The sequence below is a fragment of the Prunus dulcis genome, chromosome 7 (assembly GCF_902201215.1).
Source record: "Prunus dulcis chromosome 7, ALMONDv2, whole genome shotgun sequence".
Lineage (NCBI taxonomy): Eukaryota > Viridiplantae > Streptophyta > Magnoliopsida > Rosales > Rosaceae > Prunus > Prunus dulcis.
In genome coordinates this window covers 13,427,154-13,449,603 of record NC_047656.1, presented here as the reverse complement: position 1 = coordinate 13,449,603, position 22,450 = coordinate 13,427,154, and the positions used below count along the sequence as shown (strand labels likewise).

General features: G+C 38.7%; 2 protein-coding genes across 3 annotated transcripts; both read right to left on the bottom strand.

Moving 5' to 3' along the window:
* Positions 1 to 6,526: 6,526 nt before the first annotated feature.
* LOC117635696 (probable pectinesterase 15) lies at positions 6,527 to 8,426 on the bottom strand. The gene is made up of 5 exons (XM_034370047.1): positions 8,005 to 8,426; positions 7,715 to 7,886; positions 7,403 to 7,609; positions 6,963 to 7,213; positions 6,527 to 6,831 (listed from the first exon to the last, which is right to left on the bottom strand). Exons 1-5 carry the CDS (start codon positions 8,424 to 8,426, stop codon positions 6,621 to 6,623), a joined length of 1,263 nt encoding a protein of 420 aa, XP_034225938.1. The 3' UTR covers positions 6,527 to 6,620.
* Positions 8,427 to 9,620: 1,194 nt separating this feature from the next.
* LOC117634108 lies at positions 9,621 to 17,985 on the bottom strand. Of its 2 annotated transcripts, XM_034368031.1 has the most exons (21): positions 17,749 to 17,985; positions 16,826 to 17,622; positions 16,662 to 16,733; positions 16,351 to 16,555; positions 16,093 to 16,201; positions 14,749 to 15,039; positions 14,438 to 14,527; positions 14,106 to 14,198; positions 13,885 to 13,966; positions 13,746 to 13,805; positions 13,616 to 13,668; positions 13,355 to 13,521; positions 12,700 to 12,910; positions 12,513 to 12,570; positions 12,342 to 12,398; positions 11,981 to 12,226; positions 10,787 to 10,851; positions 10,564 to 10,620; positions 10,397 to 10,490; positions 10,059 to 10,199; positions 9,621 to 9,966 (listed from the first exon to the last, which is right to left on the bottom strand). In XM_034368031.1, exons 2-21 carry the CDS (start codon positions 17,576 to 17,578, stop codon positions 9,865 to 9,867), a joined length of 3,006 nt encoding a protein of 1,001 aa, XP_034223922.1. In that variant the 5' UTR covers positions 17,579 to 17,622; positions 17,749 to 17,985; the 3' UTR covers positions 9,621 to 9,864. The 2 variants fall into 2 exon arrangements, with proteins under 2 accessions (XP_034223922.1, XP_034223923.1); XM_034368032.1 differs by lacking the exon at positions 14,438 to 14,527 and having other exon boundaries at positions 9,666 to 9,966.
* Positions 17,986 to 22,450: the final 4,465 nt, after the last annotated feature.

The following is a 22,450-nucleotide window of genomic DNA, read 5'->3' as shown; positions in this document are numbered from 1 at the left end:
TGGATATCTTGCCAATATCAGGTGAATAACGGTTTGGTGGCTTCCCATGATTTTGCCTGAAAGGTAATTGATATCCAATAGATTTAACCTATAAATGCACAAGTTTAGTAGAAGTAGTTACCTCAAAGATATTCTCAGGAGATTGGTCCGTTGGTATTGTTGAGTGAGAGGGGGTGCCTTCATCTTGTTGTTCTGAGTTCTCTGTAGGAGTATGACTCAAATCAAAAACAGCTTCGCAAGGGTTAGGCGATTGATCGTTGTTTGGCAAAGAGCATTCGCATGTGCCAAACTCGAGACGATCGATTGTTATTGTTTCTTGGCCGAGAGCAATCTTTGTGCATAGATGAATATCTTCGTTTTTCAAGCTGCTCCAAGTGGGCTCTTCACTCCGTATCTCCCCCTGAAGAGTAGAATTGGATGATGGGTCATAGAAGAACATCTCGGATTCCATAAAGGTTGACATCCAAAGTGACAAGTTGCTGGGTATGAGGGTAATAACATCTCTAGCATTTCTAATGAGTGGCATAACCCAAAAAAAACACAATGAAGCGCACATGGATCAAGTTTGCTTGGTTGATTTTTGTGGAGATGAACGAAGGCCACACAGCCAAAAATGCAAGGGCTAAGCACCAAAACAGAGGGCAGAGGCCCGTGTTGCCCGAGCACTTGTAATGGAGTTTTGAAATTCAAGACTCCAGAAGGTGACAGGACCTGCTCCGAATTACTCGGAACCCGAAACGAATCCTGTAGAATTTTTGACATCTTACCGATGCCGAGCCCACTTACTAAGAACCGAGACTTTCTGTCGAAATTTCGGCAAAGTCTCCCCTGTAAATTTGGCTTTTCCCAAAATTTCTTAATCTGTTAAAACACATTTAATATCACCAACCAGCAGCATGTACAAGATGATTTCATGCAATCCACATAATCGACTTCCGGCCTTCAAAAAATCCGAAGCAAAACCACCAACAAAGCTCTTAAGTCAAATAATGAAATTAAAACAAAGACCCAAATAACTTTAGTTCGCGGCTGCACCCGAGTGGGACCCCAGGCTACCTACGTACCCTTACTGAGGGATCAAGCCACACGTAGTTCTTCCAACAGCAAAAATCACAATTCCTTAAATGTAATAAAATGTTAAAACAATCTTACGTTTGTAACTCGACTCTTAAATTCTTAAATTTCATATTACAACACAAACCACATTTAAAATTTTATAACTCCCGAATCAAACCTTCTACATAAAACCATATCTGTAACTACCCATATAGTGCATATCCTGCTATCACCCACCAAGGGTATATGGAACACATAATTTCATCTGAAGACAACCTTTATATTTTCCGAAGGCAATAATATGATATTTTCTGAAGGCAACTGGTATATTTTTCGAATGCAACAATATAATCTTTTCCAAAGGCAATCAGTATATTTTTCGAAGGCAACAATATAATCCTTTCCGAAGGCAGCCAGGGAATGGGGGAAACTAGCCAACCACTTGTATAGACAAATCGGGCAGGTGGCTGGAGAAAATCCTGGCCGGACACCTGCAAAGTGATCTCAATGTAGGTATGGGCAAATCACTGGCTGGACACCTACAAAGTGATCTCCATGCAGGTACAGGCAATACATTGAGGGCAACCGGGGAATTGGGAAAACTAATCAACCACCTATGTAGACAATCGAGCAGGTGGAGGGGGAAAATCCTGGCCGGACACCTGCAAAGTGATCTCAATGCAGACACAGGCAATACACTAGCCGTACACCTACAGAGTAATCTCCATATAGGTACATGCAATTTCCACTGGCCAGACACCCACCTAAGCGGGTACAGGCAATATACACTGGCTGGACACCTACAAAGTAATCTCCATGTAGGTACAGGCAATTCAAATCATGTGCACACACTTTGCTAAAGGCAATCGACCCAATTTCCAAATCCTTTGTCAAAACTGTCATAAAGATTTCCCAAATCCACTACCCCAACACTATGTTCTCAATCCTTTCTTGACTTCCCAAAGTGTTCTCAATCCTTTCTCGACTTCCCAAAGATCCGCTTCTCAGCAATTGAACAATTCTCTTTGTAAACCGAGGCCAATCCGTTAACAAACTTCATAATCTCAATAACCCAAATATTTATGCGTACCGATCTCGAACTCTCAAAAACATAAATTCCATATCCGGGGAGGTACATAAGGTAGTGCAAATAGCACTCGAACTAACATAAACCACAACCCCATGTACATCAACACATATCCAAGTATAAACAACTATACTAAAAAAAATAGCACAAATTCATTCGAAACAATCACATCCCGCAAACATACGAAAATAATACCAATACTCTGATAATCGTTTAATATTTCCACTTCAAGACATATAATAACTCCAAGTCAAAGAACTCAATATGCATAATTTTCTATCCTTGAAAATAAAGTTCACTCACTTCATAATAATCATAACCCATCAGTCAAATATCTCATACTCAACCATTCCATAACTTCAATTGTCTAACTAATAATCCGAGATCTTCATAAAATAATATAAAACAAAACTTAAAATCCAACCATAGTTAACTTAACTCAAATAACGGTCGAGACTCGTTAATAAAGTCGTTCTAGTACTCCTCGAATAGTGAAACTACATCGGAAGACTCACGGTCAACCGAGGAATCAAATTAACCAAACTTGGCCAAACGGATCCACGGGACCCGCTACCTCCATTTTACGATCCGGAAGTTCCTACGTGTTCAACAAGGTTTACTAAACATGTTCTGCAGGTTTAGTCCGAATCAAACGGTCGGATCGCTCGCGATCAGACGATTATCGATTAATGGAAATTTTAAGTTATTTAATCAAAACATCCATGGCTCCGATTCATGATCCACAAATTCCTCCACGATCCTAGAGATGTCTAGATTAACATATATTAAATTCAAGATGATCCAAAGGTTCAAACCTATCGAACCCAAAAATCACACGATAGGCGAGATCCGTTCGGGGTTCGAACGTCAACCAAATTGGAATACGAAAGTACCTACGCACTCGTGAGGACCAGGCGATCATCTTAGGATATAATGCCGGTCCATTACCTGGCCCACGCGCCGGCAGAGCGTGGGTGCTTTGAGTAATTTCTGGCGGCCGAAAAAACTCCAAACAGCCGGCCAAGCATCCTATCCTAGGTGTTAAACCCCATTTGGAGTCACTTTTGTTCTGAACATACCCCAAAAAATGGCCTGAAATGGCCTGAATCGTGATCCCAAAACTGGCCGAACCCTAAATCCAAAATTAACTCACTTATACTAGAAATTTCTCAAATCCTACCCAACCATCAGCTAGATCATGAAAATAGGTGAGAAAGCATACCTCACTCGCCTGAAACGGTGGTCGGGGGAGGGAGAACGAGTCGGCGAAAGTTTATGAAAAAGCTGTCCAAAACCGCCTGTTTCTTGGCTGTTTCCGGTGACTACGGTGGCGGATCGAGGCGGCGAAGGGCTGGGGCTGGAAGAGGAAAGTGTGGTGGTTCTAACGGGACCGGTCTTGTCTGATATGGCGGCCCAAAATGAAGAAATCACCCTTTGAAGTTAGCTGGTCGAGCCGCCCAAAATGAAGAAATTCTGGGTTTTAAAAAAACGGAACTTCGAAATATTTATGGTTATGCCATTGAACTTCCTTTGATTGCCATTTCTTCGTTACAACTCTGATTCGAGTCCACTACGTGTCTACTGACTCATCTAGGTACTTTGCACGTAAAGGTACCAGCCACTGCCCAGAAATCCTTTCGGATTAAAAAGTGACCAAAATACCCCTACCTAAGGATAAATTTGTAATTTCATATTTAATTAAATTAAATAATTTAAGTAGGGAATTTAATTGGAGTCGGGGTGTTACAGAAGGCATGCAATTAATAAGGTGGACAGCAGTGATGACAACATCATCCCAGTGATGACGAGGAACATGGCCACCATTGAGAAGAGCACGTGCTGTTTCAAGGAGATGACGATTCTTTTGTTCGGCAACACCATTTTGTTGTGGTGTCTGGGGGCAAGTTGTCTTATGAATAATGCCATGTGTCTGGAAGTAAGTTTGAAAGTCATGATTAACAAATTCTCCACCGGTGTCAAAGAGAAGAATCTATATTCAAGCATTGAACTGTGTTTCCATATGTTTGTGAAAGGATTGGAACATGGAAAACACTTCATTCTTATTTTTCAAAAAATAAAGTCATGTCATTCGTGTACAATCATCTAAGAATGTGACAAACCAACGAATACCGGAATGAGTAGAAATTGGTGATGGTCCCCAAACATCAGAATGAATTAAAGCAAAAGGAATAGTACTTTTATTCATACTCAAAGGATAGGATGCTCTATGACTCTTAGCTAAAATGCAAGTGTCACATTTAAAATCTGAGTCCTTAAATACAGAAAATAACTCGGGTAATAAGTGTCTCATATAACCAAAAGATGGATGCCCCAAACATCGATGCCAGAGCTAAATCTGTCGGTGCTTGTCATCAGACGGATGCTTCACACTGTTGGCACGTCCCATACTGAAGTCATCCACATAGTACAACCCTCCTCTTTTAGTACCACGCCCAATGATCTCCTTGGTGAGAATATCATATGGTAAACAAAAATTGGGATAAATTAGTGCACAACAATTTAGTTGCTCAGTTGCCTAGCTCACAGACATTAATTTATTGGAAAAAAATGGAACAAGTAGACTATTGGAAAGGGATAGATAAGGTGAAAGGGCGACAGTGCCGGCCCCTGTCACAGGATAGGTAACTCCATTCGCATTAGCAATACTTGTGCGGCGGGGTGTAGTGGTATGCAAAAAATAATTCAGATCAAAGGTCATATGATCAGTGGCGCCAAAATCAATTATCCAACCAGTAGTATCTCGTAGATCAGAAGTATGAAATACATAATTGTAGTTACCTAAGTCATCCGAAGGCGAGGGACTATCAATAGGGTCTACCTGGGGAAACAATGCTAATTGGGGTTCGGTAAAGACAAGAGCAGCGCGACCGAAACTACTAGTAGTTTCTCTGAGCTTGCTAGCGCGGAGGTCCTCCCACCAATCAGGATAACCATTCAGCTTAAAACAGGCGTCTCGGGTATGTTTGGGGTTGCCACAGTGCGTGTAACCACTTCCATCAGTCGGAGCCTTGGGACGAGAAGGTGGGATAGTTTTAGAAGGTGGCGCACTAGTAGCAGTCGCATATGACTGGATCTGAAGGTGGGCTGCAATAGAGGAATTCTAGGGCTGTCTGGCATGAGTAGGGGGCCCTAATCGAGGCACACTCTTGGCCGCTAAGCCAGAGCCAGTGGGTGCAAATGAACCTATCATCACAACTTTTTGAACATCTTCACGGCAAAAATAGGCATAAGCTTGGTCCACAGTAAGGAATGAAGTCATGTGAAGAACATCACTTCGGGCCTTATCAAGAAGATCATCAAGGCCATCCAAAAATATGTAAACTGGATCTTTCTGTAGAATATCATTATAGCGCTTGATATCACTTTCATACTCTATCATATTGGGATGACGAAAATCAATTTCTCTCTATAAGCTTTGAAGGGTATTGTAATAGGTTTCAATGGAGCTGCCAGCTTGTTGCATACAGGAGACTCGTCGTTTCAGGTCATAAACCAAAGAGGTGTCAGTGCCATCATAGTAAGTCGTGGTAATGGCTTCCCACACTGCCTTTGCCGTCGAAAAGCGAATGAAATTGCCAATCAAGCTCTGCTCTAGAGAATTGATGAGTCATCCCTTCACAATAGAGTTCTCGGTGCTCCAACGGGGAAATGTTGGAGCGGTCGAAGGAGGTTGTGGAAGATCGCCATTAATATATCCCAATTTATCTTTGCCGGAGATATTCAACTCGACAACTTGGGACCATAGGGCATAGTTGGTGCCATCCAACTTTATGCCAATATGTGCAGCGGAAGCTTCATAGGTAATCGTCGTCTGATTCGGGTTCAAGGTCGTCCTTTGAGTCGAGTTCGGGGTCGTCATCTGAGTCGAGTTTGGGGTCGTCTTGGTAAGATCCTAATTTAGGATCAGGTTCGAGGTCTGAGTATGCATCTTCATTAGTTGAGACACCTGGACACTCAACTCGGCTATGGTTGGTTGAGAAGGAGAGGAGGAAGCAGTGGTGCTACCGCCATGAGGATTAGAAGAGTCATCCTCCCCCATGGTGGTGGTTAAGGTTTAGAAACTAGAGTCAGCAATCCTAAGATCGTCGCTCTGATACCATGCTAAAATATGAAACCTAATATGAGAATATTTATTTGTGGGAATTTTCTGTGTATTCTTCTCCTTGTAAGAGGTCATATTTATAATACAACGAAACCTGAATGGGCAAGTAAATAATAAATTCCTAAATCTATTTACAACAGAAAATCATGAATTAAAGTAAATCAATTACAATTATAATAGGAATTCTTGGTGTGTAAGGAAAGTAAGTCAATAGTCCACAAGTCACGCCAACACAATCTAATATGTTATATTATCAGACTGTGGATTTCTTATTAAAATGGCACATTTGGACATGATTCTACTTGATCAAGCGAGACGATAGATAATCTGATGTCAAAGAAAACGTTACTCAAATTAGAAAGTATGAGTCAATTGATCATTGTGCTTATAGTGGTCATCATGAAGATTGAAGGGTGGAGGATGTAAAAGCCACTCATTTCCATCAACGTAGGAAATGTCCAAGAAGGGGGCTACCTCAGAATCATTGAGTTGCCTTGCATACGAGGTTCTATGCGTATAATTTGCGCCCGATCCCATGCAATCGTACTCCCCAAACAACACTGTCCTGCATTCAAATAAACACCTTCATAATTAGAAAAAACGACGACAACAAAAAAGAGAGAAGAGAACAATAGAATTTTGGAGACACCAAAAAGAAAAAAAGCAATATGAGGAGCAAAGCAAGCAACCACAGACTGGTCTCTAGAGGGGTCTCTCCAGTCATTCCATCCATCTGAAGCCACAACATCAGACATGTATGTTTTAGAAAACACCACAGTTGCATAAGCTCCCCAAGCTCGACCAAGCCACACTTTCCCACTTCCTCCAATGCTGCAATTCACAAACGAAAATCCGCTTTGCTCCTGCGCCGACTGCCTTCCTTGTGCCGTGACGGCTCCACTTATCCCCCGTTTGACTGCATTTGCTATCGAATTAATGGTGCACCCCTATCAATGCTTTAAAATTAGTACCAGACTAGCAATGCTAGAGACACCAAATCTCGTGGTCGTGGTGTTTTATTTGTTCGTATCTGAGCCTACCCTGCATCTCATTTATTTCCAACAATGCTGGCACGTCACATTAAATTATGACAAAGCCTGTTGATTATGGATGGATGATTGTGTTATAACTTATACCTCATAAAGTGATTTAGCTTTGCCAAAAATGAAATCGATGGACCCTTGAATGAAACATTCACTAAAATAATGCCTCCCACGATCATCATTAAGCGTGTCTTGGGCACCATAGAAGCCACATCCATAAAATGCAGCTTGATCTCCGGCAATTCTTAGTGCCACTGCCTGTGCTCCAATTCTTCCAGGACCTGGTGGCGGAGCTGTGTTCTTCTCAACAAAAAAAAAAAAAAAAAAAAAAAAAAAAGAGAAAATATTTACCAAATTATTGAAATCCCACATAGGAAACATATCAAACAGTTCCATTTTCTTTACCTGAAAGCTAATATTGTAGGCAGTGAAATAGGGAGCAAAGATGGCAACTGAAGAGCTACGAGCCGTCCCTCCAGTAGAATTGGCTGTGTCATTCCATGCTATGATGGTGTTAAGATAGCCCTGACCTTGAAATATCAAATTGGTCTTGTTAGCAGCCACCGTCACCTTTTCCCTGCCATCATATATTTGATCATATGGATAATAAGAAATAATTTGCAAACCAATATCCATATTTCAGCTTCATTTTCTTATGGGACAGTTTCATTTTTCTCCCTTGGAATATATAATACCTGTAAGTACCCGAATCGATTATGATGAGGGTTCTATAGTTGCTAAGCTCAGGAGCAGCATCTACTGCCTTTTGCACGCTACTAAAATTTGTGCAACCCTTTAAGCCTACTGTCAAAACAAGGGACACATTGTATTCAGACACGAGCCTAAATTTCCATTTTGTGTTGGCACATTTAGGGCTCCGCCGGCGGTGGTGGTGGTGGTGTCTGGACACAATGCTTCTCAAGGTAGACAATAAGGTCTCACCACTTTTCTTGAAAACCCCATCTAATATAGCAAGCTTGAAACTATTTTGAGCACTTTTGGCAATAGTAGAAGTTGAGGAGAGAGAGGAGGGGATGTGATGGAGAGAGATGATAGTGGAAACAAGTGCAATGACAAAGGCTGAGAACCAAAAGAAGAGGGTTGTTTTGGTTCTCATGGTTAAGGCTTTTGACGTATTTAACTGAGGTTTGATGTTATTTTGAGTTAAGAAGTGGGTTGGGGCTTGTGGGGGGTTATAACTTATTTCATTATCTGTCTAAAAATTGGTCATGTAAACTTGAGGGTATGGTGCTTGGCGTGGGAGGTAAGAATTGTATGAGCCTGTTTGTGATGTTTGTGCGTGTGAAGATGATTACAAAATCTCTGCTTTTAAAAGTTATGGTATGGAGAGAGAGAGAGAGAGAGAGAGAGAGAGAGAGAGAGAGAGAGAGAGAGAGAGAAGGCATGGAGATTGGAAAATGCATACGCAAAGCCACAGAGGAGAGGAGCTGAGAGATTTTATTATGATCAAGAATCAATGATGAAAGGAGGGAAAGGTGTGGGCATGTGTGTGTGTTTTGGTGGTGATGCAGTGAGACTTGAACTTTAATTTTAATTCTATGAAAATTGGAGGTGTTTCTTGACAACTTAGCACAAAGGGTACACCGTACACTACACTACTAAATTGGGCGGTGGGACTTGTAGCTCCATATAATCATGGAGGTTTCTGAAGAAAAAGTGACTTGAAATTTATGAAACCGCCCTTGCTATGTGGAACATTAGGTGTAGCTGCAGCCTCCAATAGTACTTCTTGTTCTGAATACAGCAGCTCATGCGAATCAATTGGGAAAAATGTTAGGCGGAGCCATTCATGCGTGCATGGTGACTTACAATCATAGATGCTTATAGTCACAGATGCTTAGCTTATAATACATCAACGGCTGGAAGTCACCCTCGTAGGCACGGATAATCGTCCCAAGCAACCTCTTCAGTTGGGGGCGCATATGAACTATGAAAATACGAGCCAACGAGGGGGATTTTACACATATCTGGTACAGAACGGGGATTTTGGAACATTGACAAACAAGGCCTTATCAATGCATCACACATGGGAATCAGATTTTTTTTTTTTTTTTTTTTTTTTTTTCATTTGATACAACACCAACACCTGCTGCTTCATAAGAAAATACCAAGGATGATTATTATGCTATTTTCTTTCTATTTTTTTTCTTGTGGGAAAAGATAATTCAATTTTTAGTTTATTACATAATAGAATACTCGAGTACAAGACCTACCACTTTCACCAATTTATCCCAAAATCTGACTGAAAAATAAACCGAGGAAGAAGAAAATTTGAGAAAAGAAAAGCACAGAACTTAAAAACTTTCATACATTTAACTCTTGTGCATGCAGAATATGTGCTCAATAAAGCCTTATAAAGAAAAAACTAAAGGACAAATAGAGCTATTTAGCTGAAGTTCAAGAAAATGTTGATATGAACAGCAGAGGCTTGACAATTCCAATTCATAAAATTTTACAAACATGAACTGGAAACTAAAAGCTTGCTAATAAGGATAAGGAAAAAGAAAAAAAGCTCTTTCATTTTCCCCCTGCTCTCATAGTGTATTTACAACCCGACACTCAGGAACCTTTTTATGTAGCATTGATGTTCCTTTGAAGGTCACCATTTGGTAGCAAGTCCTTCTGTAGTTGGTAAGCTGCAGCAGCGCAAGGACACAACCGTAAATTTCAGGGCAATAAAAAGGCGCAAAGAGAATGAGTGCATTATTTAGACACAATTAAAACATACCTGGTCCGGCATTATTTTTGTAAAACCAAATTTTTCAGTCCATATGGATTCTGCTTCTTCAGCAGCTGGCAGCACAAGGCTCTTCACACTCAAGAAGGCTAGCAGCTTCTCAATGCAGGAAAACAACAACTGGAAGTAGCCCTGTGAATTTTGGGTAAAAAAAGTTGAATCGTATCAAACTAAACTTGGAGTCATAACTTTGTTCGCGAGAAACAGAACCATCAAAACTGAAAAATTGTACCATAAAAACGCCAAGGACAAAAGAAAAAAGTAGGGGCATAAGTTCAGCACAAGCAGCTCGAAATAATATTAAATATATTTCTCTATTTTAGTCTCACCTTGCCGTGGTTACCATTACTTGTAGCAACCAAAGGAAGTTCAGCGACTTCATGACCAAAAACACGAATAATTCCAGCTGATACCACAGTTGAGCTGCAATAACAGATGAGTTTTATCAATTATATTACAAGGAACCAAGTCCACGATCAGAAATCAAACAACTTACTTGACCATCAGTATTGCACAGTACATCCCCCCAAACTCTTGGCTCCTAACATTCCTTCTGTGAGAGAGAGAGAGAGAGAGAGAGAGAGAGAGAGAGAGAGAGAGAGAAAGACAGAGAGGAGAAGAAGAAGAAGAAGAAAATCTATTAGAATACTGGATGCACATGCAAAACTTTGGACTAGATAAACCAACTACAATACAAGGTCACAGATCCTTATGCTTACCCATAAACCATGGCTGGAATAAGGTCTCGCCCAGATTCTGAATCAATTATAGGATCAAAGCAATCCTGCAACACAGGTATGGGAGAATATCAATTGTTGTTAAGATGATGGTTCCTTTCATGTGTGTAATAAGTGCCTCTGCTATGCTTCTTGTATGCAAACACTCGCATAAGATAAGCCTAGCATATAAAGCACATTACAATGTACCATTCCTTTTTATTAAAATCAACAGTCCCATCAGTCATACAAGAAAGGGGGTAAGGAGCTTCACCCTAACAACCAAACTAGGACACCGACTGCGTCATAGAAAATAATAATAATAATAATAATACAACTTGAATACCAACCAAATTTTGCTTGGCAAAAAACGAGTTAAATGGAAGAGGGTCATCCTTGCCATCCTCTTTTTCTCTCTTAAAAAATGTTTGTTAGGAAAAAGATGCCAAAATAAATTTTCCAAATTGTTATTTTATCGCTTTGTATCCCGACCAACTTTCTTTAGATAAAGATGTGTTTGTAACAGCATATCTACAGCATACCTTTACTCTTTCCATCCTAATCCCTTTACCCTTGCCATCCTGTTTCCCTTCCTTTCTATCAAAAGGAAGAACAATATGCACCATTCCTTTCTTTTATCCTTCCAATGTGATTACCCAATCCATCCCCCTTACCAATCAAAGTATTAGGCCATTTAGAAGCAATATAATCCTCCGGCAATAACACAATCCTTAGTGCCTCTTAAGTTAGGTTCCTAAACAAGTCATTGTGTTCAGCTCCAGGGAGAATATATGAAGTTCAAGGGGATTATGCTGCCTATATGCAATTGTGACCAAATTTCAGTTTTTATTTCTTTTTTGCTTGCAAAAGAATTTCAGCTAATTGGCATATGATGCAGAAACAAGTCTTCTTTAAATTTCCTTTTTTTTTTTCCTCATAAACAAATTGTCTAAGATACTCAGTTACCACCAAAAATAAATAAAAAATCATAAAAGGAAAATTTAAAGAGACGTACAAACAAAAGTTTGTTACAATAAATAAAACAATACAAAAGTAAAAAGGATGTAACTAAACTAACTTATATTGAACCATGTTTATGAAGAAGCCCTCTAGAAGAAAGTAAATTACTGTGGGATGACCCTAAATTGCTGTAGGCAAGCACCACAACCTTTTAAAAGAAGAGAGGGAAGAACTCACATGGAAGATAGCAACAGCCTGTGCAAGTAATAAACGAGATTCCTGTGAAGCAATTTTGCCACTAATAAGTCTCCATCTCACATCTAATCCACTGACAGTTTCCAAACCATTTCCTTCCTGCTTCTTCTTTATAACATCCAAATGAGAGTCGGGAAGCTTCTCAGCTCCTCTCGTTAGCAACTTTTGTAAAATAGAATGAATTTTACTGCACTCCACGCAACAAAACCACTTCCCCTTTGGCAATTCCTGTCAAAGAAATGGCATCAACACTTCAATCAGAAATCTATTTTGCAAGTCCACAGGAACGAAAAGACTCTGGTCATATAAATCATTAAGCATCTGCTTTCTTTGAGGTGCTCACCTTTAAATTTGCCATTTTATGTTTCTTTAAACAGCCAACATGATATTCCTTCTCACACTAGCAAAACAAGAGGAGAAAGCACCACTTAGTGGTTTAAATAGAAGCAACAGTAATATTTTGTGGAAAAGTGCACTTCAAATACAACCAAAAATATGAAAAATTAAAAAACACCTGATCACAAAGTATAATAGTTCGTGGACCAAATCCTGATTTGCTAAAATCATAACCTCTGCATGGAAGAACAAATAATCAAAAAGACAACATAAAGAGGTATATCAAACAATTATCCGTCACAAATGCATAACAAACATGATGACTAAGCCAATAAGGTTAAATAGAATAGGTTTCCAATTATTACCTACATAAAACACATCCAGTCAATTCAGCTTCTATGTCTTTGACAATACGAATGCATCTTTGGGTTATTTGTTCTATAGGGTCAATTCCTGAAATCCTTCCAGCGGCAACAGCATTTTCATTATGTTCCACAAACTTTTCTCTTTGGAACATACTCTGGCAGAACTTACAGTACCAGTCACCACGAGGAACATTTGGTAGAGATGCACAGTCTGCATGGGGCAAACAATTCATACCGCAAACTCATATAAGGCAAATACAGTTGCGGAAGTGCATCAGAGGGAACTCAATGACTGCTCCATCATGATTCCACAAATTATCTTAAAAGTGATATACAATGCAAAGTAAGATCCAAATACAAGTGAAATGAATTTCAGATTTACTTCATTTACAAAAACTCAACAATTTTTGTAGACAAATTTTCAACATGTTTCTATCACATTATGAACTTGAAATATAATTAACAAAGGATTTCCAAATAAAATTTGTTCTTGATTCAATAACAACTTTATCTCAGCCATTCAAACATAACCTCTTATTGGACTATAAAAGCAAATAAAAGGTCTTACCTTACCAATAAAAGAGGGAACTAGTTTTGAGTCGATGAAAAGAAAATATAAATTTTATATCGTACTCATAAGAATCATAAATTTCACCTCTGTGGAAAGCCCTTGGGCATCCATCACAAAGCACAAGATTCCCACCATCTGCACAAATGATGCACAAGTCATCGTTATCCTTGGATGAATATTTCCGACCTCTCGACAAAGATATTGCCAACTCGTGGAGAGACACGCCATTAGATGTGTAAATGTATGCATAGCTGCCAAAAAGTACAAACAGAACCATAAAATTATCAAATCTTTAAGGTAAATCGTGACATGGGTAGCCGCTGTATATATCACACAAAAACTTACGGTTTCCTGCGTGAAGCCCAACCTGCATGAGCCTCAAACTGTGAGGGGCTAACCTGCAGAATAAATAAAAGTGTCAAAATTTCCAATATGGGATTCATGAACTGTGAAGTCAAGTGGTAGCAGAAAATACCTCAGAGTTGCAGCAACGGCAAAATATTCCAAAGCCCATCTTATAACCAACTAGCAATTTCTGTCCACAGAAAATTATTATTTTATTTCAATACGCAGATAAATAACATAAAAGTATGAACAATCTTTTTCTCATCAACCTGTCCGCGTGCATAATATGCTACTTCCGTTCCATCAGGCAATCCATCTTCCTCAAAAACCAACTTATGCAGCCGCTGATCTCTTGAGAAAGATACAACCAACGAAGAAGCAGATTATTCATGTCACAAATGGAAAGAAAATACTTACATTCAAAATTACGCTACCTAAAAAAGAAGCATATTTATGTTGATAAAAACTGACAGGAGAGGATGCAACCTACTTTGTTGTAATCCTCCACTGACTCTTCTTTTGTGAAGAAAAGTACATTGAAGCAGGACTGGGAGACCTTGAGATCAGAATTGATTTTGATGACCTGTAAAAATGCAGACGACATATCACGAAGACATTAAACATACAGATAAATCACTGTCCAATATTTCTCTATCAAGACAATTTGGAAGGTGTTCATAAGAACAAACATAGCAAAAGGTTTCTTGAAAGAAGATTTTGTGAAAGAATCAGTTTTCTTGGCTTGCTATTAGAGCAGATTACTAGTCACAGGGATATAATGAACAGAAGCTTATCATTGATTCTACTTAGAAGGATACCAACTTTGGTGTTATCTTCCATCTACTCTTATAAGGCGAACACATTGGAGAAGCACTTCCGGAGGGATCTGATAACAAAACTGGCGGTGATGACCTGCAGTGAAGATAAAAGCATATAACAAAAGGGAAAACAAATTTTTGAAGAAGTAAACCTCAATCAAAATTTTACTATTTCCATAATCCACATAAGTTTTCCCTTTTAGAGACAGAATAGCTATAAAGGTTAGTTAATTCAATTTTACGATTTAATATATACAATAATGATACAGCAAAGAGAGGGGGGGAGGGGGGATGTCAACAAAGAAAGAGACATACTTTCTCTTCTTTTGCAAAGACAAACAGACTGGAGCACTTTTGGGGGACTTTGAAATCGCATTTTTCAGGGTCTTTGAGATTGCACTTTTCAGGGGTTTTATGATTGCACTTTTCGGGGATTTAGAGATTGCGATTCTCGGGGACTTTGATATTCCAATTCTCGAGGACTTTGTGATTCCAATTCTCGGGGACTTTGTGATTCCAATTCTCGGGGACTTTGTGATTCCAGTTTTCGGGGACTTTGGGATTGCACTCTTCAGGGACTTCGAGATTGAAACAGGCATCAAAGATCTGAAGATAATACAGATGCAAGAACATATGAGAAGGAATTTGCATATCAATACTATTCAATAACTAAAACTGAAAAAAAGGATACAACAACTGAGTAACATTCTTACACCTTCCATAAGGTTTCAGAAATATTATATTGCAACTTGTGACATAAATGTCACCTTAAGCAAAAACGCTAGAACTCATCCATGTATAATGGGACAGATAGAAAATGCAACCATAATGTTAGGATTTTAAAATTCATTTAATCAGCCAATATCCTATGTCAGATTGTGAGAAATAATGAGTTTGAGACTCTTTGCTGCACCCAATGGAATCATGGTTTTCCAGAAACAGTTAACAAAACATTCTTAGAATCTCAGCAACAATGGAGCCAATCCCCAGCCTATGTCTAAATGAATATATATTGCCATATTAAGTAAATATGAAAATATATGTTACTGTCAATTTCCTTATAAACAGCAAAGATGAATAATTTGTATCTATAAAGCACAAGCATACCACAACTAAACTGAATTTTAATCATTTTTATAATAAATGGGACGCATTGTACAACAGTTCCAATGAACTTGCAATATATAAGGTGGATATGTCACTCCCTTTAACACAACATGCAGATCTTATGTTTGAAGATGCAAGCAATATAGAATGTGGAATGTGGATTTCTTTTTCTTTTAGAAACAAAATATAGAATGTGGTTATGTCATTCTATTATCCACATTACAATGCAAGGCTTAACACCTTTCAAAGGAAACTACTACCTAATAATTGTTCTTGCTACCCTAACTCTTGCCACTTAGAGACAAGCACATGAAGATAAGTTCCCTACCAACAAAAAGTTATTCAATACCCTTTCCAGCACCCAAGGCCCCAATAAAGCAATACAGTATTTTTAGGGTGGAAAAAAAAAATGGCAAAACTGTTTACATCATAGACTAGCTAATTTAGAGAAAAACAATGGATACAATCTGAAAATCCAAAATCCACAAATTCCAGGTCAAAATTTGACAAGAATAACAATGCTGGAGGCGGTAACTTGAAAGGATACCATACCTGAGACTATCACCAGGTTCATGAGTTGGACTGCACTCAGGCTTCTTTGACTCCATGCAAGAATAGCAGAGAGATCCATCATCCAGAGCACAGTATGGAGGAAACGACACTATAAATGATAGAATACGAAGACGAAGAAGAAAAAAAAAAAGCAATCAAGAAAAAGTTCATCAAATAACTATAATCAATATGCTTAAAACTGCTTAAATACAAAAGAATATAAAGAGAAAACAAAAATAAAAACTATTCAAAGCTCACCACTGCAATTTTTACAAGTGAAATACTTCTCCGCAGGTGAAGAATTGATGAAATTCTGAACTGTTGTCTCCAAAGTATGGAGAGAAGCATTTCTGCACGCCTTCAAGAGATCAAGCAGACTCCTTCCGTTCTCAAAGCAAATATACTGTGCTGCCCGTCTGTATGTTTTACAAGCATGAATCTCAAATTGGGATGGTGGAATAACCTACATTGATTGGAAAAAGAGCAAAGCAAATAAATAAATGCATAAAGCAACTCACAGAACAGTTTATAGCATACTAAACCATCTTAGAGCAACAAGCATTACTCACCCTGCAGTTGTTGCACAAGATACATGAACATAGAATCCCACCATCCTTTATTATGCCCCGCAAACCAAATGCCTGAATTAAAATCATCACCACCTTTTAGCTCATTATCTGTACTAAACATATCTTTTTTTAAATGCATAAAAATGAATTTGGAATCAAACTACCTTCTTGCTACCCATGTAAATCACCTGCACCCCATCAACCATTCCAGTCTCAAAGAGCTCCTTGACCGTCGTAGGCTTCCTGTCCAACACAATCTTCTTTGACATTTTCAGTTCAAGCTTATTCCTCAGCGGGGATGCCAGTGTGCTGACTCCAAATGTATCATCCTCCTCTATATTTGAAATCACTTCAACTGGCACGGCCCCTGATGCACTTTCCACAGTAGGCTCAAACGTAGGTCTCAATGCTGATCGCGTAAACCGCCTCAATGGCCGGCCTTGCAAATCCGTTTCCCCCTCATTACAACTAGGCTCATCTTTAACTTCAACTTCAACCAAGTCCGCTTCCATATCATGCTCCTCGACCGAAGGCCCTGAGAGCTCACTGTAGGGCCCATATCCACTACACCTACGCATCTCCAATTTGCAATTTGGTTCATCTTTAACTACAAATTCAACTGATTCGCCCCTTTCAGAGCCCTGAGGAGAAGGGCTTTCATCAAGTCTCAGCTCATCCGAGCTCTTGAGCCCATTTATTTCCGCATCATCGGAAAACGCATTTCGGCCATTGATCCGAGACCTTCTTTCTCGGGTATAAACAATTACACCATTCACAACAGCACCTTTAAACCTCTTAAAGTTGAGGTTCTCATAAACCCGCACACAAGGACTCGTCTGGGACTCGGTCTGAGTCCCAGCCAGTGAATCGGTGAGCTGAGACTGGCCCTCCAATACACAAGCCAATTCTCGCTTCATGCCGGTTCAATGAAACACCTCGCCCCACAAATCGTCCCCAAAATCTGCAAAGCCCCCAGGAAAAAAAAAATAAAACTAAATCAAAAAAAGTTTCCAAATATTTGAAACGATATTGCTAAAACCCCAAAAATCTAGGGTTTAAAACGAAAATTGAGGAAGAAATAGTGTACCAGGTATATCAGATGAGAGCCATGAGAACGAAATTGGTTCGAATTGTCACTCTGAGATGGCAACGAAATGTAAGAGAGAGAGATCGGATAGAGGTAAATTAGGGTTTTTGAGTGACTTTCGCTGATATATTTTTGCTATTTTGGGTGTAGATTTGGTAGAAGAGAGGCGCAGACGTCCACGATATCGCTGTTATTGGAAGGGGAACTGGCCCAACTCAGAGAGAGAGATAGAGAGCAGAGACAAGCATCAGCGGCCTATAGGATGGGACCAATGGCAGGATCCGTAAATAAGTTGAGTTAATAGGTAAAATGACCAAAACATCATTACACCTAGTTTTCCACGCCATCCCAACATGACTCAGTTTTTCTTTTCCTTTTTACAACAAAGGAAAAGGAATTTTCAAACAAATAAGGAAAATTGTTTTTACCACAAATAATAATAATAATTGCATTTAGTCGTTCACCTACTCCAGTAATTATCGTTTTGATAATCCCAGTGAAGAAAATTACCAAATTACAACTACTCTTCGTTTTTCAAGCCATCTAAAACTCTGAAAGTTCGATACTTTTTTTCCGCATTGAAAACAAATAAGTGATTGATAGTCATCAACTAATGACTTGATGATCTTATCAAAAAAAAAAAAAAAAAAACTAATGACTTGATGTGGAAATTACCAAATTATCCATGTTTTTAAATAACTTTTATCCATTTCTTCCGTATACATTTTTTTATTGGATTTTTTACGGTTTTACCCCTTGAGCTATTTGCCTATTATCAATTTAGCCGTTTAACAATTTTTTGGTAAATTAAGGACTCCATATATTTAAAAATCGTCAATTGAGAGCCTATCGTTAGATTCTTAAGGACGCCATCCACCTTTTCGTTAGATTAAGGTCAAATTCATAATTTTGTGAGAATTATGCCTTATTAAAATATCAAATAATAGTATTAAATAGTTGTTTAAAAACAATATGAAAATTTTTATAAAAAAATTAAAATTAAAACTCATCCCTCATCTCCTTCCTCAAACCCTAGCACCCCATCATCTCCTCACCCCCACCCTACCCTCTCATGAACGCCACTCGCCTCCACCCTACCCTAGTGTCACCGCCTCCCATCCCTTCATCTTTCTCTCTCCTTCTGTCTCTCTTCCCTTTTCTCCTTTTCCCCCCTCTATGTTTTCCATTTCTCTTTCTCTTCCCCCTATGTCTTCAAACAAACCAGGGTTGGGGTTTGTATTCATTGAGTTCGACACCCTTATGAACAATAACTAGATGTGTGATATGTATATCGAGTGTGGATGGATCTTGGGTTGGGATGGGACGGGATGGGATGGGTCTCGCGGGGTGGGGATGCGGAGTTGTATGGTGGCGTTGGGCTTGGTAGTTTTCTAGGTAGAGAGAAAAACAGAGGATGAGGGAGAGAGAAAGGAAGAGAAGGATGGAGGGGGAAGGGGGGACCTAAAAGTTGGGTCGAGGAATTGGGGTTCTATGAGGTTGATTCAGTGAATGGGGTGAATTAGAGGGTGTGTGGTCGATGGGGGTTGAGAGAGAGAGAGAGAGAGATAGAGAGAGGGAGAGAAAGAGAGAGTTGGGGTGTGGCACAGAGAGATTAGAGGTAGAGGGTGGGGGAGATGGAAGGGGAAAAATGGGAAGAGGAAGGTGAGAGAGACGGAAGGGAAACGAGGGGGAGGGGAGAATGATGGGGAGGCTGAGTTGATTTTTTTTTTCTCTCTTTTTTTAAAAAAATTTAATTTGAAATGTTAAATATTTATTTTATTCAAAATTTAAATTTTTTTAATTTTTTTAAAATTATGAATTTACCCTTTATTTGGACAAAAATTTGGATGAAATTTGAAAAAATTGACAGTACGCCTCAATTGGCGATTTTTAAACAATTGGAGTTCTTAATTTACCGAAAAAATTGTTAAGAGGCTAAATTGACAATATGCAAATAGTTTAGGGAGCAAAACCGCATAAAACCCTTTTTTCTTCTAACAAAGTGATATTCAAAACTAATCAAACTCATATGCAAAAGTGCGAATACATTACTTTAGTCAAATGACTTAACCCACATATGCTGTTTCTTTTCTTTCTTATACTTGTAAGTTGTATGGCATGATTATGATTAGAATTTATCATAATTTGCAGGAAAGAAAACACATCTTCCCATTGCTCTCACCTCCCCCAATAATCTTTTCCTACCTAAGTTCTTTTTAAATAACATAAAAATAATTAATTGATTTATCAATTAAAACAGTAAATTAAGAAGAAGACTTTATAGTTTTATAAAGTTTGTCAATGTATCAACGGGTCTCACCCAATAAAAAATGACCTTAACTTGCAGACTATACGTGGTTTCGGTACGGTAACCACACCGAAACAAAGAAACCATTTACTGGCCGACTACCTACGATTTAGCCAAAATCCAAACCAACGCCGCACCGCACAAAGACAGTTACTAGAGGTGCCGGTTACCGTAGGTAGCTGGGGTATTGGTCGGTTACCAAACCTGGAATAACAAACCTGCAAAAAAATAAAAAAAATAAAAAGGTAGAGAAAGAGAGAGAAATAGCCTTGATTCATCACAAACACGGAGAAGGAGGGAGAGAGAAATTTAAAAAATAAAACCAGACTTAGTTATTAACCTAAGAACCAGGGAGGAAATAGAGAAAAAGGAGGGGAGAGTGAAAGGAAGAAGGCTCGTGGTTTTTTGTTTCCTTGGGCAGTGAAAGCTGAAATGAAACCTTGGGCATTTATTAACACTCATTTAAAATATTAAAAAATCCCTTGACAATCAAAAGTTGTTAATATTTAGAATTTAAGATTAATTACATCACCCCATTTGCCCATTTTCCCACTAAAATATTAAAATATTGTATAGAATATCAAGATAGAGAGAAGAGAAACATTTCTCTCACCTTTTTCTTTTTTCCTTCTTCTTCCCTTTTCTTTCCTTCCGTCTTTTCTCTTTGTTTCTCATTTTCCTTTTGTTTTGCGTTTCTCTCTTTTCTTTCTTTTCTTCCTCTTTTGTTCCTTCTTTCTTTTCTTTCTGTTTCTCTTCTTCTCCTTTTTTTGGCCTGGCTTGGTGGGGTTTTTGGCCTCTCTGTTTCTCAAATTCAAGGCGAAGACGAGGAGAAGAGGAAATTTAGAGACGACTAGGGTTCAAATTCGAAGGGAGTGAAATGAAATTAGGGAAAGTCGATCTCAACCTCTAGTTTCTTCGGCAAATATTTGTCAAATTCACATGGCATAAAACCAATCCACAGGTCAAGAAATTTCATTTTATTCAAGCATTCCAAGCAATTCAGGCATTTCAAGCAAATTGAAGAACTCATGCTCTTGCGACAAAACCATACAATATCATGCTCTCACAATAATATTGCTCAAGATCATGCTCTAGCAATGCCCAAATCAGAACTCAATACCAAGAGAAATGACATGCTAAATTCTCAAACAAAAGCAACATGCCAAGCAAAACTTATACACAAGTTTTTCAACTATTCTAGCTGGAACATCCCACCTTTAGAAAATCACTAGAAATCAAACGTACAACCAACAAATCCCAAACTTTTCAGATTAGAACTAGACATATCAAGTTTCATTTTTCCACAATTTCGTTGCATTTAGATCTAGGGAAGCATATCAAACAGATTCCCAAAACACGCAATGCAGCAGAAACTGCACAATTCCAGCAGCTTAGCCCTTTAAAATTGCACCAAAAATTCATTTTTCCTTCAAATGGCATAACACTAGTTCCAACACAACCATGGAAAAGTCTATTTTCATGCGTCAAAATCTCCAAATCAGATTCCAAGAGAAACATTTCAAAAGTTCAAAGAACAGCCCACAAACTACTGTGAGACATTTCCAAGTTTGTATGAGTCTTGTTTATCACCAAGCTAGAATCTGAAATCAAAAGCTCAATCTCAAAATTCAGTACCTAACTCACTAGTTTTGAGAAGTGCAATGGAATTCAAGCTTCAAGCATAGAAAACAAGCATGCAACAAAGGCATCAACATCAACTCATGAACATGCTTCAGAAAAATGGTGGCAGAGAGCATTACAATGGGTGGATGATCCTCAATTTTGGATATGTTATAAACAACATAATTTTGAGCAAATTTTGTTTAGCAAGCGCAATCATCCGAGCATCAGAAGCTAAAGACACATGCAAAAGCAGAATCTGCAAAAACTCACCAGTCATGGATGAATACAGAAGTTGCAGACCAACTTTGAGGCATCAAAAAAATTCAAAAAATCCTACAAATTTTACAGGCTATAGTACTTGAGCAGATGAACAATTTTCATCAAGGAAGTTTTCTGATCCGAGCTTTTGAAATATAACTTATGTACTGATACACAGTACCCACGGGTTTGAATATTGAAGAGAGAAGAAAGAGTTAAAGAAGGGTCATGCTATAGAAACAATTCAAATTCTGTCCACAACCACACCAATGCCAAAACCTAAAACACTCAAGCGCATCCACCATGCTAAATAGTCCAAAAGCTATATTAAACCGTGTCACCTTAGCCAATACCAAGCATATAGGCCAATACCAAGCATCCAAGCATACAAACCAAAGCTAAGTGTACAAGCCAATACCAAGCATACAGGCCAATGCCAAGCGTACTCACCAATGCCAAGCATCCAAGCCAATACCAAGCATACAAGTGAAAGCCAAGCAACCAAGCCAATAC

What these genes read in the sequence shown, in the direction of transcription:
- LOC117635696 (XM_034370047.1), bottom strand. Translation starts at nt 8,426, where the DNA reads ATGAGAACCAAAACAACCCTCTTCTTTTGGTTCTCAGCCTTTGTCATT. An exon ending in CCTACAATATTAGCTTTCAG is followed by an intron (nt 7,610 to 7,714) that starts GTAAAGAAAATG and finishes TTTGTTGAGAAG; the next exon opens with AACACAGCTCCGCCACCAGG. An exon ending in AGAGACCCCTCTAGAGACCA is followed by an intron (nt 6,832 to 6,962) that starts GTCTGTGGTTGC and finishes ATTTGAATGCAG; the next exon opens with GACAGTGTTGTTTGGGGAGT.
- LOC117634108 (XM_034368031.1), bottom strand. Translation starts at nt 17,578, where the DNA reads ATGAAGCGAGAATTGGCTTGTGTATTGGAGGGCCAGTCTCAGCTCACC. An exon ending in CAGTGGAGGATTACAACAAA is followed by an intron (nt 13,967 to 14,105) that starts GTAGGTTGCATC and finishes ATCTTTCTCAAG; the next exon opens with AGATCAGCGGCTGCATAAGT. An exon ending in CTATTATACTTTGTGATCAG is followed by an intron (nt 12,399 to 12,512) that starts GTGTTTTTTAAT and finishes TTGTTTTGCTAG; the next exon opens with TGTGAGAAGGAATATCATGT.